The sequence below is a fragment of the Onychostoma macrolepis genome, chromosome 07 (genome assembly GCF_012432095.1).
Source record: "Onychostoma macrolepis isolate SWU-2019 chromosome 07, ASM1243209v1, whole genome shotgun sequence".
NCBI classification, from domain to species: Eukaryota; Metazoa; Chordata; class Actinopteri; order Cypriniformes; family Cyprinidae; genus Onychostoma; species Onychostoma macrolepis.
This window is the reverse complement of record NC_081161.1, coordinates 1,882,212-1,901,830: the sequence shown is the minus strand read 5'-3', so window position 1 is coordinate 1,901,830 and position 19,619 is coordinate 1,882,212. Positions and strand designations below refer to the sequence as shown.

The following is a 19,619-nucleotide window of genomic DNA, read 5'->3' as shown; positions in this document are numbered from 1 at the left end:
ATGGTCAACATAATGTTTAATATGTGAATAAAACCGAATGGTTATGCGTTTGCTTTCTCTTCTTCTGTAATGCATTTCAACTGCTGACCACCAGATGGAGACTTTTAACATGTTTTCATGAACTAACGGTATTGCGAATAGGGAACTGTGTCTGAGAAATAAGACTCAAAGAAGCATTTTTGAAATCAGTGAATTTACTAAAGCAGCGTCACAGTGTCACTGTCTCAGTATTATTAGTTGTTGGAGATGCATTCTGACCTGCAGCTGACGGCAGGACTCAGGAGCAACAGTGGAAAGAGTGAGTGAGGCTCAGTGCAGCAGATGGGAGGGACTGCATGCCTCTCTCTCCCTCCACCATCAAACTAACTCCTGCATTTCAGAAAGTCCAGACTGAGGAACACTGAGCGAGCGGTCGTGTGTCTGTGTGGATGTTCAGAGCGATGTAGGGTCTCCGGACGCGCGCGTGAAGTCATGGTGAGTCACAGACTGTTTACATTTTACATAAATTCATTTAGAACAAGTTTTATAAGAAACGAGTGTAAAATAAGGAAAACACAGGCGTTTCATCTTAAAGACACAGTAACAGAAGAGCTGCGATAGATATTGATAACTTTTTTTTTTTTCTTTTTCTGCTGAATATGCTTGAATCGATGCTGCTTCGTCCAGTGTGTGTTTGGCGTCTTCTTTCAGATAGAAAGCAATCGGTCTCTCTTTGTTTGAAACGACAGTATGAATATGTGATCCTTGCAGAAATATTGACGGTCATGAAATGCCATTGCTACGTATTAAACTGTGTTTGTATCAGCGTAATCAAACTAAATAAATGACATGGTAAAACGATTCTGAAAGCAACTGATTGAGAGAGAATTACAGTCTACAGTGGTCATATTAAATGCAGTGATTATATTGGTGGAAATATGGTTACCATGGTAAATGGGAACAGGACAGCGGTGAGTAGGAAAGAGCTGGAGGTGGGAATTCCCCTTCATCCCATCTGAGCTCATGAGGAAACTCTGCAGAACTCACCGATCTGGAACAAACCAGGACTCTCATGAAAAGACTCTGTTCAGGGTTTCTGGACTGTTTTCATGACTGCGTGTTTCATGTGAATAGAATAGAATAGAATGTGAAAGTTAAGTAAAACCAATAAAATGGAGTAGTTAAATGCTAGACAGTTAAGTTGGATACAATATAATTAAGTGTAGTTAAACCAATAGAATATAATTATTTTTTAAATGGAATAGCTGAATATTCAAGTCTAATGTGAAACTAATAGAATTGCATAGTTGAATATGAGTAAATTGGAACTAATAGAACAGAATAGGTGGAAAAAAAATAAAATTTATAAATTGAACAGAATTGCATAGATGAATAAAACAGAGTAGGAGTGAACTGAAACACGTTGATTTTTTTTTTTTTTTCACCAACCAACAAGTGTGTGTGAGTACTTCTCTGTAGCTTTCACATGAATAGAAAAGTGAGGGGGTACTCCTTCGAAGAGTAAAGTTAAAATAATAAGAAGAGGGTAGCTGAATAAAATAGATCTGACGTGAGAAAAATATGCAATAGAAATGTGGAATTCGAAGTGAAACTGAATTGCATAGTTGAATGAAATAGAATTTTAAAAATCATTTTTGGAGTGTAATGAAAATATAATAGAACAGAGCAGTAAAAAAATAAATAAGGAAAGTTGAACCAATAGAGTAGAATAATTGAATAACATAGACTAGTTGAAAAAAAAAACAGGAGTAAAGTTCAGCAAATAGAATAAAGTTATTGAAGTTTAAAGTGAAACTTAGAATTGCATAGTTGTATAAACGTAAAGTGGAACTAGCAGAATATAATAGTTGAATAAAATAAAATTGAATAGAGTCAACTAAAAGAATACAAGTAAACTGAAACACATAATTTAATCATTTTTAGGAGTGAAATAAATAGAAAAAAGTAGTGAAAATAAAATCATTTAATACAATAGAATTAAGGGAAGTTAAACTAATTGAGTAGAATAATTGACTAATAATAGTTGAAAAAAACTAATTAGGAGTAAAGTGCAACAAATAGAATAGTGTAGTTGAAGAAGCCTAAATAATATATAATCTGTTATAGAATTGTTGAATAGAATCAGTAGAATATAAGAGTTGCATATGATAAAATTAAATGATTAGAAGAGAGTAGTACATAATTGCATAAAAATAAATTGCATATAAAAAAGAGTAAAGTGAAACAAATAGAATGGAATCTTTTGATAACTGTAATTGGTTTCCATGGTTTTCATGTAGCGTGACTGTGAGCTCATTACAGACAGATAACAGTGTTAATAGAGTGACAGTGATGATGCTACTGCAGTGTTCTGGACGTCCTGCATCAGACGCGTGTTACTGTCCATCTGGCAGCATGTATACAAATAATAACAGACACAGATGAGCGCCGAATGCTGATGTGACTTCAGCTGCTGCCAGTGTTTAGTGTGTGTGGGACAGGGTGGAGCCGTCTGGCTGGATATACAGAGACACAGACACAGAGAGAGAGACTGTTTTACTTTGAGAGAAATGAAAAGACGTGACGGTGGTTTGGGTGAAGTTGCATTTTCCACATAAGACCTGAAATAGAGGGAGGTGATTCATTTTCAGTTGGGAGAGGTGAGAGTGCATGGAAAAACACATCAATACACACACACACACACACACACACACACATTTATTGATATAGCAGATGCTTTATCCAAAATGAACAAATGAAGATCCACAAATGAAGAACGTCACAAGCAATTTGTCGTAAGAGCCAATAATATTCATAGTGCACAATGGCTATAAAATATATAAATTACAAATAATATACATAAGCTAGAACAGAAGTGGATTGCAGAATAAAATAGGAGCATAAACATAAACTTATATTACGCTCAAACATGTCTGAATATCACTGCATTAGATAACAAACCATCAACACTTTGTGCACTTTGTGATGGTTAGTGGATCACATTGATAGTTACTGTAACTACACCTGTGTGAACCTGAGGACATGCACTAAACATCACCAGAACACCAGATGATTCACAGACGTTTACAACAGTGTTGAAGAAAAGCTAGCGTGTGAAGTAGTTCAGTAGTAAAGTTAGTATGGAGAAAAGCTCTGGCATTGTTTGTTTTCAGTTGACTCTTGCTTTGATATTTATTGTGCAATGATATTCAGATATTTGTTACGTGTGTCCAAGACAAGCTCAAGTGTCCAAATCATTCTCGAGGTCACTGTAGATATACACATGCACACAAAATCTCACCCTACAGTGAGACATTTTTATTGGACAGATCTGTTGTCCACTGCAAAGTAAGGCTTGAAACACACAACACACAGGAATGTGAGCGTTTTTCAATTTGATCTATCTATCTATCTATCTATCTATCTATCTATCTATCTATCTATCTATCTATCTATCTATCTATCTATCTATCTATCTATGTGTTTGTTTGTTTTACTGTATATATGCAGTATATATCTAGCTACCTGAATAGTAACACATCCGTTTTAATAGATACAATACTGTTCGAAAGTTTGGGGTCAATAAGTTGTTGTTTTAAAGAAGGATACTTGTATTCATCAAGGGTGCAATAATTTGATCAAAAGTGACAGAAAAGACATTTATAATGTTACAAAATATTTCTATTTCAAATAAACACTGTTCTTTTGAACTTTCTATTCATCAAAGTATCCTAAAAATATATCACAGTTTCCAGAAAAATATTGTGCAGCACAACTGTTTTCAACATTGATAATAATCATAAATGTTTCTTGAGCAGCAAATCAGCATCTTAGAATGATTTCTGAAGGATCATGTGACGCTGAAGACTGGAGTAATGATGCTGAAAATACAGCTGCGCATCACATAAATAAATTACATTTTACAATATACTTACATACAAAACAGTTATTTTAAATTGCAATAATATTTCACAATTTTGCTGTTTTTACAGTATTTTTGATCAAATAAATGCAGCCTCGGTGAGCAAAAGATACTTCTTTTCAAATCTAACCAACCTCAAACTGTAATTATTTGAATGCAATGTTTATAAGATAACACAAGAACACACATGATGTATTTAATGTGTTGAGCAAGTATTTGCTCATAAGTGTGTAAACTGTGTTTCTGGCCTAAATTAGGCTTTCCTTTAGTAGCAGATAAGACTAGTCACATTTAAGTTCCTAAGTTCCTGATCTTTGAATAGAAACCACTTGCACTTCCACTTCATTCATGATTTAAGACAAAAGAAGCTGTTGGATCAGATGTTTCTGTGTGTGGAGTTCCTCTTAGAAAGAGGAAATAGTTCCTCATGAATCCTTTTTAGCTGTCTTCCTCCATTCACCGTCTATCTAGCTCTCTTTCTCTCTCTTTCATCTGCTTGCATCTGGATTCTATCATTCTGCTCTTCAGCAGTCTCTCTCTCTCTCTCTCTGTATCTCTCTCGACCGACTCTTCCGTTAGGAGCCGCTGAGAAAGAGAGGAAGTTGAGCGGAACAATGCCATGCCGCTGGTGTTATATTGCGCTGTGGATGTGCTTCCTTATTTACGTCATTAAGTTTGATAAAACAGATGAAGACATTTTTAGTTGAACCAACCTGATGTGCAAAATGACACATCTTCCTAAACTGACTACTTGGATCGTCTGAACAGTTAGTCAGTCTTAAGTATGGCCTGAATAAATATGGTTTCATCTGTCAGACACAAGTCTCAGTGGGTACTGACACAGAATGTGTTTAAAATGAGCAAGACAGAGCGTATTTGATTCTTAGAAAAACATGTTTTAGAACAAATCATGCAGCAGTTACTCTCCATCGTGTCCAGACCAGAACAAGTTGCACAAAAAGTATTTCATTATGTGAGTGTGAACGAGTTCTGTTGAGATCCAAACAAACAGTACTATGAAAATCTGAAAAAATAAATAAATAAGTACAATTCTAACATTGTCTATCCTCTTCTAAACTATCTACAAATTTTATTTTGTATTTATTATAAATAAAAATAATAATAACTTGACGCTCCAACACTAGCTCTCTTTATTTAATTCCTATTCTATCTACTTAATTAAATACTGTAAATATCAGAGGACATGGAATATAGTGCTAATATAGGAATATAGACATGGAAAAATATTTGCTTTGTTTTATATATATATATATATATATACATACATATCTTCAGTTTTCATTGTAATTTTAACATTGTAGTATTGCTTATGTGCTTTTGTTATTTTAATTAGTTTGTTTTGAAATATTTTTAGCTTTATTTTTATACGTTATGTTTTAGTAATTTTAGTACTTCATCTTAAACTTATTTTAGTTAACTAAACAATTTGTTAATAGGTTTAGTTTAGTTAACAATAACAGCACTGTGAGCAGATGTTACGCAGTAGTTTTACTTTAACAGTTGACTCATTGTGCCTTTTTAGGCAGTTTATCAGAAACATCTGACAAAATTGGTACTTGCTGAAATCTCCTCTAGACCTGAAATATGTTTCTCTTGCCAAAATTTTAATAATAAACAAAAAAGAAAGAAAAGAAATGATGCATGTGTTCTCAATGATTTCTGTCTTGACTAATCATTTTGTGGTGCATTTCAGTTTGAACACAAGCTCCAAGATAACGAGCAGATGCAAATGCAATACTGTAAATGGATATAACTAGCTAACTGAAATATAATACTGTTTTTCTTACACTGGACAATATGTTTAGCTGTTTCTGCGGCCTGATTTCAGTATGTGCATTCGACTATCCTCATGTGACTTGTTCACCGTTTGGTCCTAAAAATCATCATTTTTTTTCTTCCTCGTTTCTTTAATTTTGTTTTTCTTGCATTCTTTTTCATTTTGCTTTCTTTCCTGCCATTTTCCTTCTCGGTTTGTTTTTCTTTCCTCACCCTCCACCGCCCCAAACACGCTGGCCTTCCTGGCTGACTTTCGCTCTCTCTTCCCTCATATTTTGTTTATTCCACTCATTGCTCACTGAGTGGGAGACTTCAGAGAGCATAATCTGTGTTTTGTGAAGACGCTTCGGTGTAATTGTTGTCAGATGATATTTAGAAGTAGTTCCTGAGAGACGGAGTGTTTCTGCCGGGGAAGGGGCAGATGGAGAACGAGTGAAGAAATAAACCAGAGGAAAATGTTCAGAGTTGCCATGACGACAAAACAGCAGTAAAGTAAACATTAGAGTCTCTCTCTGTGTGTGTGTGTGTGTGTGTGTGTGTGTTTGTGTGTGTTTATTGGTCGGGCTGTGTTTCTCAGGATGGCTTCAAGCTCGTGTCAATGGGCCTCATTCATAAAACACAATCAGACAAATTTAATATTATGTGTAAACTGTCGCACTAAATTCAGTGCAACAATTTATGAAAGAGACACACACACACACATATAGCCTATATCGGAAAAGTTTGGAATATTGTTGAAAGTAATAATTAATGTTGCTGAAAATAGTTTCTTCTGTTCATCAGGACTGCATTTATTTAATGCAAAATATTGTGACATATTATTACAATTTAAAAGAACTGAAAGCAGTTTTATAATAGTACTAATATCAATTTCTTCTTTTTCTTCTTCTTCTTATTCATAATAACAGAATATTGTTTAGAGACAAACAAAGAGATAACAAGCAGCTTGTAAATAAGTTGTTACAAAAAAAATTAAATAATAATAATCAGTAAATCGTTGCTTTTAAACTGATTTATTAAAATCAGATTACTAATTTTAAAATTGCCTTTCCATATTTCCGGGTTTCTCAGAAATGGAAATATTCATAGTTTGAGTAAACTTCTATAGTGCTGAACGGGAGACTGCATCAGGTTTATATATATATATATATATATATATGAGGGATGAGAAGACTCCCCGCTCGGTGCATCGGCAAAAAAAAGTTAACGATGCGATGCATTTGTTTAAAAAGTGTGCATCAGATGCAAGTTGGCATTTGTATCGCGATGCATTGTTTATAACATATTTGCATCGGTAAAAAACGATTTATTTATATATAATTACTAGTGGATGCGCTATACTTTTATTGTTTATAAAGTGACCAATATTTTATAAGCAGATTGATTTCTCCTCTCCAAACTGTGTCTCTCATCACCGCCGCGCGTGAATATGACGAATCACAACAACACGATGGAGACCCGAGGAAAAAACCTGACTTAAAAAAAAAATGTGTTTCAGTTAAAATTTAGTTTTAATTGAGTGATTTTAACTTTTAGTTTAGTGATTGTTAATGCTTTAAAGAGCGGTGTTAGATTGTAATGTTCTAACGCTATCTGTTCTAACTATAAAAGGTACAGCTGTCATAAAACCGGAGAGAAAGGCTGCATGGCTATGACAGTATGTGAGAGAGTCAGTGGAAATATCATTGCATTCCTGTTGGTCAGTGAGCTCAGCTTAGCCTGACAGTTAGCCTGCCCTGGACCAGGTTAGCTTTCCAGCATAAGTAGCCACAGTGGCTGAGGTTGATCTTTGTTAAATTTGCTGTCAAATGTGAGTCAGACTAACTGAAATAAGCCTGGCCTATTTGGTAAACTTGTTTATGATTTGCTGTCTGTCTGAGCCAAAGAAATAAAAGTGATCATATTTTTTACATTGCATCGTATTGCATCGAATCACATTGTGTTGAATCGAATCGTATCGCATCGCATCGCATCGCTAGCTCATTCTACAGAAACGTCCACTTTTGGTATGGCAAGATGTCTTAAAATATATATATTTTTTAACATTTAAACTTAGACCACGTTATTAGATTACCTTTTGACTTTATGAATGCATATAAATGACAGCTTAATTACTGTCACTGGTGTTACCTTCTTTAGCAATATTAAAAGTTTTTATGAAATATTATTTCTAAAAAAATAAAAAATCAGCACATGTAGTCAGAGTTACATAAAAATAATGAAAATGCAAGAAATAAGGAGATTATGTTTTATTTATTTAATGTGACAGACAAAAACAGTACAGTAACACAGTAACACCAGTGACATACATTAGACCTGATACACTGATCGTCACTGGTGTTATCCATAAGGAAGGTAACACCAGTGACAATTTTCATGGAAAATGCATTTTACAAAATGTCTGCTGCAAGGTATCAAGCCACATGTTGTCAATCATGGTATACTCACTAAATTAAGTAGTTTAATCCATTTGTATTATAGTTTTTTTTACATTTAAATAGGTCACACCAGTGACATCAACTAAAAGCTTCATATAAAATCATGAGATAAATGAGAAAATTTATCATAACTGAAAAGAAACATTGGACTAAACATGGGCCTTTTTTCATAGATGTTTAGAAAATAGGAAGGAGGAAGTCGAGTGATGTCATCAGTGTGATTTTCTTATTCCAAAATAAAAGACTTTTGTTAAGCGGTAACACCAGTGACACAACTCCAGGGGACCACTGTTTTCATTATATATTTTATAACATTTTTTTGGCATTTTGTTTTATTATGCCATTCATATAATATATTTGATAGTTATGAATAGACTTTTGTATTTTAAATGGTAGAAAATCCTGTTTTTGAGCTCAAAATAAAGCACTTTCCTGCTGTACACGGCTGTGGGGACGAGCAGTTTTGTGGTACTTGGAATTCTATATATATATATATATATATATATATATATTCAGGAAGGTGTAATTGTTGAAATAACATATTGTTTCATTTTAAAATATTTAAAACAAATTGTAACCCTAATGTGTATTTCAACTGTAATATTTCTGTAAAATCTAGGGACAGAAAAGTGAACGTTTCTGTAGAATGACTCACGTATCTTCAATGTATCGTATCGTTGGCTATGCTTTAGATGCGTATCAGTTATGGAGATGCACATCCCTAATATATATATATATATATATATATATATATCAAATAGCAAAAGAAAACTCCACAATAGTGTTTTTACAACTTTCAGAAAGAGAAAAGAAAATAGAGAGAGTTTGATAACGGCAGTCAGAAGAGAGAACGATGTCTAATTGTAGAAACACCTTCTCGGCAGTGTTAGCTAGGTTTTTGTCATTTGATGCAAAGGTACAATACAAAGTATAGTGTTCTAAATGCAAATGCATTTAAAAAATTGAAAATACACAAAACAATGCAAGATTTTCAATGCTGATGACGTCATCACAGTCTGTGAAAAGTGTCCAATGAAAAAGTACAAATTTTGGTAGCATTGTTTCTTTTAGTCAGATATCTACTCCCCGACACTGGCGTGCGTTATTCAGACAAGACAGAGTTTCTGAATTCAGTACCGTTGTTGAAAAGGTCATGATGACCATTTGGCCCACAGGAAGTTTTAGATGCTCTCTGGAACACAAAACAGGAAGTTGTGTTAGCGGGGAGGAAGAGAAGAGCAAGCTGTCGGCTGTGATGAGTAACATGTGAATGGTCTCATCAGCTTGTGTTGATCTAATCTGTGTTTCAGGGTTCAGAGGCGGTAGAGGACTGCGTGCAGGGGGCGCTATCTTCCCTCTACCCTCCTTTTGAAAGCACCGCTCCTCCTCTCCTCTCTCAGGTGAGACCATCAATCTCTCCTTTCTCAAAGTTTTCTCCTTTGTTACGTCTACCAAATTCAGCGCAATACCTTATTATGGTTTTCCATGTAGAAGACAATCAAATGTCCAAAATAATTCAAACACTTTTACCTAAAAAACATTTTTTTCCAATGCAACCAAACTTCAAATCTCTTTAAACTCTTGAAGATTTCAAACTGCCCAAGCCTTAACATTCAGCTCTGAAAATTGCATGGACTTAATAACCTTTTTACTTCATGTCTTCAGCAAGCCAACATTCAAAGTCTGCCTTGACCATTTTTTCTTTACTGTGTGTTTTTGTGTCATGTAGGTGTTCTCCGTACTCGAGTCCACCTATCAGCATGACAGCTTGAGATATCTGCTGGATTTCTTCATTCCTGCCAAACACCTTCTGCACAGATTGCAGCAGCATGCATGTGTAAGTGTTCACTAGTGATGGCTGCTAAGGCAATACTGTTGACCATACTTAGGGTTAAATAGGGTTAAGGTTACAATTAAAGTAACCTTAACCTTAGAGGTTTGTTCAAAGCCCGGTCCTTAACAATTGAACTTCAGTTTGTTGAGGAGAGGTGAGCTATTACTTTAAGTCATTGAATTAAGGATTTTTACCTGGTGGGTTATGAATACTATTAAAAAAATATATATATATATTAAATTTTTTGAAAATCTAATATAAATTGAAGGAAGGACCTGAGCCATTCCCACATTCAATTTCCCACAATACTTTAGCAAACACCCAACAACCACCTAGAAAATCTTAGAAATCACTTGCAAATCATATTTGAAATCCTAAACAGCTACTAACCAATACCACTCTCATTGCCACTTACTGCAGTAAAATCACTTAGCACTTTTCCCTTACACACATGCATGTCACTCACAAACACGGAAAATGTTCACTATGAAACTCTCTCACACTTACATAAATACATGACACACACACATTCTCAGCCGGCTCTGTTTTCATTGTCGCTACAAGAAGCTGCCAGGGACAAGAGCCTCGGTCTGAGTCATGGCTGTAATTCTTACCATATGTGTGTGTGAGAAAGAGAGAGACGAGGGCCTGAGAAAGACTGGAGGAGTGTTCGCTTGAGAAATGGGGGAGGGATAAACAGACCGAACACTGGGACACATTGAGAAAGTGGGTAGAAAGAGAGTATCAAAACGAGAAAACTGGGGGCTGTTCACTGGAGGAAGAAGGAATATAACTTCACAATCACTCTTCAGATGCGCTGAAGACACTTTTATGTCTTTTAAAATGACAGTAAAACAGAGGGTGGGGTTTTAGAAAAAAAAAAAAAAGAAAGGAGGATGATGTAGGAGAGGAGGGGCGTGGATTCCTGAACATAATTTGATCACGGCCCTGTGAGTGGGCACGGATGAGGAGGGATTCATGTTATAGGATAATTAAGCCTATATGCTGAAGAGAAAGCATTTGAAACTTGTTTGTTAGGTAAGTAAACACTTTCAGATGGAGGAGATATATAAACTGTATATATATATGATTAATGTGGAAGATACATGTGTAATTTGTAACATAATCAATATTTAACGATGCACGCAAAGTTGAGGTAATGAGCAACGTTGCACTAGCCAAGAGGATCCTGAATGTGCAGTTATTTGCAGCTTCTCAGCAGTTAAGTTCTAGATACACTTGGTGGACATGCCTATAATGACATTTCTAAGTATAAATTCTACTTCAATATTAAACTTGAAATGTGTACTGATTGGCTGTGGTTGTGTTGCGTCATTTTGTTTGGAATAAGGTTGTTACATTACCACAATTTTAGATTTAGAGTTTCACAATTCTTAATTTCGAAACCACAGAAAAAAAATTAATAAATACTAGCCTAATTAATTTCAGCTTATTTAAGACAAGCAAACAGTCAGTAATGAAATGAGCAATAGGACAAATAAATACAATAGAACAAAGATACAGATGAAATAAACAAGTTTTTCATGTAGGTGTATATAGCAAAAGAAATCATACATAAAATAAAACATTGCATGTCTTCACTGTACGAATGAAATATACAGTGACAAACCCACAGAATGTATTCAGTCAAGAGCAGAGATGTTGTTTGATAATATTAACTCCATACAGTAACATGTATATTAGGCTGCTGTCACTTTAAGACCTAATGCATGGATCCGGTTTAATGTATTGACACACTTCTATTTCTTTCCAATCCCAAATATTTACATTCACCTAAGACATACCCAACTGTGACTACAGGAATATTACAGGCATTTTGACATATCGTTGTGTATTTGACTGTTAAGGCACAGGAAAATACAAAAAAAAAATAATAATAATTCAGTACTGACACTGTGTGACAGGCAGCTTTCTGTGCATGTGCTTTAGGTGTGTGTGCACAGAAGATTGTCTTTCAGAACAGCATGCTTGTACCAAATTGAGAACTTTCTTGTGTTTTATTTTGCTTGAATGATTTAAAATCATTTGAGTTAAGTTTAAAGTGCAAAGCTTAAAACCGCATGACAAAGCAACACTGCAATGTCATGTGAGCGTAACCATGATAAAGTCAATAATCCGACATCTCTACTGGTTGTCAAATTCCTACCAGTTTATCATGACTACCAGTATAATGGCCTGCCCTAGTATTGCGTGTATTCCACTGTTTGAGTGTTTTAACTGGAATACATTTGGGCGTGTGTTAGTCTGCTATGACATTAGACAGACTATCTTTGTAACAATTATTTCTGTCTCTTTCTCAGTCTCAGTATCTGGGCTGTCTCTTCTTGCACTCTGGTTGGCCACTATGTTTGGAAGAGAAGGTAGTTGTACAGCTCTCTACTTTGGACTGGAGACTCCTGCGTAGTACTGACTTCTACCTGCAGGTGGTCCCCTTCTCGACGCGTTGTCCTCGCCTTGCTCTTAAGTGTCTTGCACCTGGTGGGAGGAATGTACAGGAGGTCTTGGTGCCAGAGTCACAGCATCCGCTGGTGTTTACTTCAGAGTGGCTACATTGCATCAACAAGGAGCGTGGCTGCAAGAGAGAAGGTAAGACAAAAATGGAGGAATAAGGAGACCAATTGTTAGGGTAGATGGTAGAGAAATGGGAGCAAGGAAATACTATCCAATGGTAGAAATAAGGTGCAGCACATTTAGGAAGAATTTTGTGTGTCATGATGTTTAAAGCAATGTCTTAAGTTTTTGTTTGACTTTTTAGAATGATACACAGAGTTGACCATCTTCCTCTTACTCAGTTCTTCTCAAACTTTCTTGCCATGTAGGTGGAGGATGTTTGGACACCTGTCTGGTGAGTACATGTGACGGAGTGGTCCGTATTCCTTGGGAAGAGGTGGTCTATCCCAAACTCCTCCACAATCCATCTGATCCTCTCCAAGACAATCCTGACCAAACTGACTTGTCATCAGGGGGTTTGGGACTTGGTCGGGGCAGCTCTTCAGGAGAGCATGATTCCTGGTCCTGGGATGAAGAGGATGACTTGCCTCCAGATGGGAACGAGGCGGAGATTGAGGCTGCCTTAGAATGCCTGCGCAGAAGCAGTGCTGACCATCTTGTAGCTGATGGTGCTGGAGATTATGTTGAGCTGCTAGAGCCCAGAGGAGGCCCAGATGGTGGTGCTGATCCTAAACAGCGCTATCTGGAGATGCACGGAATATGTAAGACCAAAACATTGCCCCTGTGTAGGAGGGGTAAAGCAATACGACTACGAAAGGGGAAGGGGAGAGGGTATGGGAAGACTGAAACTGGTGCTAGGGCTGGAAGTCTGGTACGAAGGGATAGCAACAACAACGGCAAGGATGGTGTAGTGTCCTGCAGTGACTTGGCTACCTCACGGCCCTTGCCTCGTGTCATTGATTTGGGTCGCCAAAGAAGGTCATATTCCACTTCATTCCAGGACTCTGACGAAGGTGCTAGAGACCCAGTAGATCTCGAATGCAGATCTCGTTGCATGGACAGTCTGGCCAAAGAGAGGAGGCCAGGGGTAGGAAAAGAGAGAGATGGGACTGGGGGTACACTGCCCTGGGAAGAGTGTCAGAGAAAGAAATGTTCCAGCAGGCGATGTTCCACAGATGATAATGATGTGGATAAGAACAAAGCAGAGAGTCTGGAAGACGGTCAACAGGACCACAATCAAAGATCACACTGTGGCTGTGATGATAAAACATTGGCCAGCACTTTAGACAGTAGACATGTGGTTGCAACATTAGCAAATCCCTCCACTTCTGCAGATAATGGAGCTGCCCTTTTGGCTGTTTATGGAGAAACAGAAGACATAAACAAATTGGCTGGAGAATCTAGGACACGGACAATGTCTCTCCAAGATTCTTCCCTGAACAAGGCATCTGATTCATCAGGTTGCGCACAAAGCAGGACCAAACACTCAGACAATACTAGTAAAGAGAAAACAGATAAAATGTTGTCACCATCAGGTACTGTAAGCGCCACGGAAGACAAGTGTCCTGGAAAGTCGGATAACCTTATTTGTCCCAGAGGAAAAGAAGTAAAAACAGGTGGATTTAGAGCACCCAGGTATGGTTATGTAAATGTAAATTTCCAGTGCATATATGGTAATTGTTCAAATTGTTAATTGTCTGCACCATCTTGTTCATACAAGGAATATCATACCCACTATAAACAGTAGGGGTGTAAATCGGATGGTTCGTCACGATACGATACAATATCGATTCTCATACCCAGCGATACAATATTTGCCGATACCTCCAAAAATTATACGATACGTTTCGATTAGATACAGGAGTATATTGATCAATATTATGATATTATATACAACCATCTACATATTTATTCTCACAAATGCAACCAAAATATATAACATGACCATTTATCTGAAATTGTCACATCCTGTACCTCAACTGGGACATTCACAACAAAAACAAATAAGCCTATACACTTTTTTTTTCTTTTCTTTTTTTTTAAATAATAAAGAAAATAAACAATTGGAAAAACAATACTGGCTGCTATTGTAGGCTCAGTGCTAAAAATATTTTCTACAGATAACCAAATTACAAGCAATAGCAGAAAATACATACAATAGAACAAAGACACAAGTTCAATAAACAGTGCTTTTCAGGTTTTTCAGCTCAGTCTAAAATATATTTTCAGGTATGCTACAGAAATGTAATAATCAAATGTAAAATAACTGCATAGTCTTCATTGTATAAATTAAATATATATTAATAATGTTTTATGTTACATAGGATATTTAGTCAGGAGCAGTGAGCACTTGCATTTTTCTTTGACAGCATTATATTTATTATTAGTTTGATGTCACTTTAAGAATAAAAGCATGCATTTAATATACTGATACACATGCGTTTTCTTTCTCAACTGTTTACGTTAAGATATCTGCCTAACCGACTGTGTTTACTATGATATTCGCCAAAACGCGCATTTTGATGTAATTTTGTCTGTATTTATTCATCCATGCACAATTTAGTACTCACGCGGTGTAGACGCGGCTGTTTGTGTGCGTGCGCTTCAGATGTGTGCGCAGAAAACTTCTCACAGAGCGCTCGACTGTTTCGCAAACATCCTGAGCGTCTTTTATGCTCGCCTTGTGCCTTCGGCAGTCCTTACATCGAGTCCTGATACGTGAGTTTGAACGAGAATGCATGCGTTGGCGGTAATGCATAGACGGTCATCATGTGAAAATGTGTACAGTGCCAAAATAAAGGAGCCTATTTATACTACAGATATCGATATTTTACGCGTGGCATCGATCGTCAGACATCGTATCGATGTATCGATCCATATCAATGAATCGTTACACCCCTAATAAACACATACACATTGTTTTATCACTAAAAAAAATAATTTGCCTTCCTACAGGAGGAAGAGGAAAGCCAAAGGAGGCAAAGGGAAGGCCAAATCCAATGGCCGTGTCCAACATAAAGGCAAGGGTGACCAAATTCACTCAAAGAACCCACCCAAAGCCACCCAACCGATCAGCCATTCTAGCCAATCAGAGGAGGCTCCCAAATTATCCAAAGACTGCAATGGCTGTGTAGCAGCCACTGACACAGAAACAGATGCAAAGTCAAAAGCCAAAGATGGAGGTATGTTGTGATCATCTCGATTAATGCTCATAAGTGGCCTCTCATTGAGTGCCGAAGTCACAGCTCGCTCCATACTCAATTTGTTCAAATTTAACATGTATTACAGAAAGCCAGACTGGCACATCCTTTCCTGACCATTCCCAAAATGAGATGCGGTTATCGGAATCTGCTGCTCACTTAGAGTCCAAATCTCCCCCTCCTCATCTTAGAGACTTAGATTTCAATCTTCTGCAGTCAGGAAAGCTAATATTAACAGGTAGATGTTCTTAATTTTAATGGTTACAAAATATGTATTATTCCCTTAGCATTAAGTCATTTCTCATGTAGGTACTATGGACCGACTGGGACGAGCATTGGTTATCACAGAAAGTCACCTCCCAGAGGATGGATGGACCACAGATGAAATGATCAAAGTGTTGTCCTGCTATTACTCCATCACCAGGTCTGTTATTAAACCCATGTAACAATCATGACTGTCACTACAAGTTCTTTTGGAGAAAAAATGCATACTGAGTGAGCTAAAGTTAGAGCTGGCTGGGTATTTTCATATTCTGGTAAACCCCCAGTGTTTCGCTGAATTTTAGACTGGAGGGCACTGTCTCATGACCTTTTACTGTGTTTGGCTAATGTGCGTTCTGTGCTGTGCTTATTTTGAAATAACAGACCGATGGCCAGAGAGAAGGGTCTTACATTCATAGTGGACAGCAGAAAGTCTGCCCCGTCTGAACTCTGTCTCTCTGCACTGAAGCTCTTCAAGGTGAGTCAGTGCACGGATGGTGTTTGGGGTCCAGTGGGTGTTTTGCATTGATTCTAAATCTGTTTTGTCTGGGTGCATGTGTCTGCTTGTGTCTAACAGGGACAGGCAGAAACAGGGCTTGACTCGGTCCTTATCCTAACTGAGGAACAAGATGAATCGACCCAACCATGTCTGGATGGAATAGAGGTGCGTGTTTATTCACTGAGCTAATATTTATCAATCAATCTGGGCTAGCAGAGCAGGGAATGGGATTTTCGATCATTTTTGAGCTCAACCCCCAAGACAGACAGAGGAGCAGCTACTGGTACCTGAAGTCTCTACAAAGCTGAAAATGAGGAAAGGAATTTAGACAAGACGTGCCATCCCATGATCTGACATTTATAATAGCCCAGCCTCTTTTAGTTGATGTTGTGAACTATGCTTAACTGCCCTAGTTCTGGATTGCATCTGTATTATCAGTGCATTTATATCTAACAATTAGATCTAGTAGCCAAAAATGTTTCATGGAAGGCTATATATAAAACATGAAAGGTGTAATGCAAACACCTCAAACAGAAGATTGTATTATTTATGTCACAGAGACTATCTCACAGAGTTGTTCATGGAGTTGCAACACAAGTGTTGGCAGCATGTTTGCTTTCTGTCAGCTCCTCCAGTTCCACAGGGAGTTTGTTCAGTTCCAATGGGGAAAAATTAACGTTCAGTCTGCCGCTCAAGCATTTGAGTAGATGATAAAACTCATTAGATATTTTACTCACTCTCAGGTGCATACAGTACGAGGTACAGGCATCCTTCAGCAGTTTGTGGACAAGCAGCAGTTGCCCAAAGAAATGGGTGGAGACTATAACCACTCACATGATGACTGGCTCGCTTTCAGGCTGGTAAGAAATTGCTTGGCATGTTGTCCTGCATAGCCAGACTTCTGGCAGGGTCTGCAGTGCAGCTTATTTTGACTTTCCAGTCTGTGGATATCTAGTTTACTTGCTACTAACAGTTTTAAACAAAACTTTGAATGTATTTATAGGATTTTACACCACTTATTTGACAATTCCAATGATTAGTGCTCACCATACCAGCCTGGCTTCTTGTAAACATGGCACAATGTTGAAATGTCAAGTTCCTGGTGAAGTACAGTACTGCACTATTCACAATCCTAAGTCAAGATTCACCATCAGAGAAGTTACTGTTAACAATCACAAAATAAATAAATAAATAAGCGTTGAGTTTTTCAAGCTAGGAGAAACTAGCTAGGTAACATCTAGCCATTTACATGATGTAGGATGTTGTAGCATTAAAGGCTAAAATACATCACATTTTTTTTTCTTCTAAAAGCAGCTTTTTTCTACTTAACCTGTTCATTGACATGAAAAGAAAAAAATCTATGAATGGACATAGTTTTGTGTCTGTGTAAACTTAGCACTTTGGTTTAACATACTTAGAATATGTCCCACAACAAAACATCTTTTACGTTTAAAAATACAGCAAAGCCACACCCATAAAAAATGCCAATAAACTTAAATATAAACATTTTAAGAATTACCACAAGCCTGAGCCAACATCTGCAGCAGATTAAATGCTCTTCCTGATGCTCTGCACAGAGTTTGGAGCAGCTGGCTGAGCGCTGTGAGAGCGCCCTCACCCTGCTGGGAGACGCACTGCAGTCTATGGACACAGAACCACTACCTGACTGCATTAAGGTGAAGCAGTGTTTGACGTGAAATATGATTTTCTGTCTATTTCAAGTCTATTTAAGTACACATTTGTTTGTGTGATATTTAAGCACATATTTGAGTTATCAGACTGTCTTGTTCTATTTACCTGTAGAATGTTCCCCTCAGTGTCGATAAACACAGACAGTTAATGACAAGCATCCTCACTGACCAACGGCTGACAGAGCTGCAGCAGAGGGGCGGGGCTTGGCTGGCAGGTCTGGCCAATGGGACACCAGGGTTGGCACAGAAATCACCAGACTGCAAGTATGAATGGAGTTCAGAGCGAATACATAATAACACTAGTTTCACATTAGTTTCACTTAGATTTACTCTTTAGTGGACATTTAACAATATTTACTTAAAATCTTAAATGCTGCGAATGGAATTTCTGCTTGTCTGACTGTAGTATTACATTACTTTTTGCATTCAGGGCTGCTCTGGCAGTGACCTCTAACCTGTATGACAGTGTGGATGATGCACTTCACCGGCTGGTGCGTGTGTCCAATCAGAGGGGTCGTGACCTGGAAGCGCTGGGGAGATTGGCTGCACTTGTGGATAAATTGGACAAGGTATGTGTGAGGATAAAGAGAACAGTGAGATCTGTCAATGGAATATTAATCAGGTATTAGTTACAAATTATTTTATTCCAATTATTATTATTATTTATTTTTGCACATCTGCAGTTTTCAAATAATCCTGGAAACTTTGATTAGCTTCAGATGTGTTTGATTAGGATTAGAAACTGCAGTGCTGTGGCCCTCCAGGCCCAGAGTTGAGTTATTTTGCAGTGTAAACGTTGCTGATTATATTGAGAATGTTCGAGAGAATCCAGAATTGTGTGCAGACAATGAACTCGTGCTAAACCGCGGACTCAAATGGTCACGTGAGACTGTGTAAACTTGCAGCTTTGCTGATTATAATGGGAGCATTCCAGTTTTGACGCACCATGTCGCTCCCTTGCTCTGAATGACTGTTTTGTTTTTTTAAGCCTCTAGGTCCAGGAGAACCATGCTGACCATTTAGGCAACGTGTTGGTTTACTGATATGTTAGTGCATATAACAGCAATAAAGTCATTCAGGAACACAGTCCACAGTTTGTTTTGAATGAGTTCATTATGAAAATGACATGCAAGGATGGTGAATATTGTAAGGAATAGTTCACATGAACATAAAAAGCACCATAAAAGATTAATTCACTATATTTTAAAGGGGTCATATGACGTTGCTAAAAAGAACATTATTTTATGTATTTGGTGTAATGCAATGTGTTTATGCGGTTTAAGGTTCAAAAAACACATTCTTTTCCACATACTGTACATTATTGTTGCTCCTCTATGCCCTGCCTTTCTGAAACGCGTCGATTTTCACAAAGCTCATCGTTCTGAGAAGCGAGGCGTGCTGTGATTGGTCAGCTATCCAGGCCGAATACCTCAAGCATGAGACGGAAATGTTACGCGCCTTACCGTATTGTGATGCCATGTCCTGGCGTGACGACACAAAAACAATAAAACCCATTACAGTCGAGC

The 19,619-nt window shown here is 37.3% G+C and overlaps 1 protein-coding gene across 2 annotated transcripts in view; it reads left to right on the top strand.

The window, feature by feature from the left end:
• The window catches only part of arhgef40 (Rho guanine nucleotide exchange factor (GEF) 40), a 35,874-nt gene continuing 16,255 nt past the window's right edge, over window positions 1-19,619 (top strand). The window contains exons 1-14 of one of the 2 annotated variants that reach the window (XM_058783366.1): window positions 1-474; window positions 9,447-9,536; window positions 9,866-9,973; window positions 12,292-12,577; window positions 12,811-14,077; window positions 15,398-15,624; window positions 15,731-15,880; window positions 15,952-16,066; window positions 16,288-16,381; window positions 16,481-16,567; window positions 17,146-17,262; window positions 17,980-18,078; window positions 18,206-18,357; window positions 18,524-18,662. In XM_058783366.1, coding sequence (XP_058639349.1) covers window positions 472-474; window positions 9,447-9,536; window positions 9,866-9,973; window positions 12,292-12,577; window positions 12,811-14,077; window positions 15,398-15,624; window positions 15,731-15,880; window positions 15,952-16,066; window positions 16,288-16,381; window positions 16,481-16,567; window positions 17,146-17,262; window positions 17,980-18,078; window positions 18,206-18,357; window positions 18,524-18,662 — 2,934 coding nt within the window. In that variant the 5' untranslated portion in view covers window positions 1-471. The remainder of the gene's footprint in view (window positions 475-9,446; window positions 9,537-9,865; window positions 9,974-12,291; window positions 12,578-12,810; window positions 14,078-15,397; window positions 15,625-15,730; window positions 15,881-15,951; window positions 16,067-16,287; window positions 16,382-16,480; window positions 16,568-17,145; window positions 17,263-17,979; window positions 18,079-18,205; window positions 18,358-18,523; window positions 18,663-19,619) is intronic. The other variant, XM_058783365.1, reaches the window with a different exon arrangement.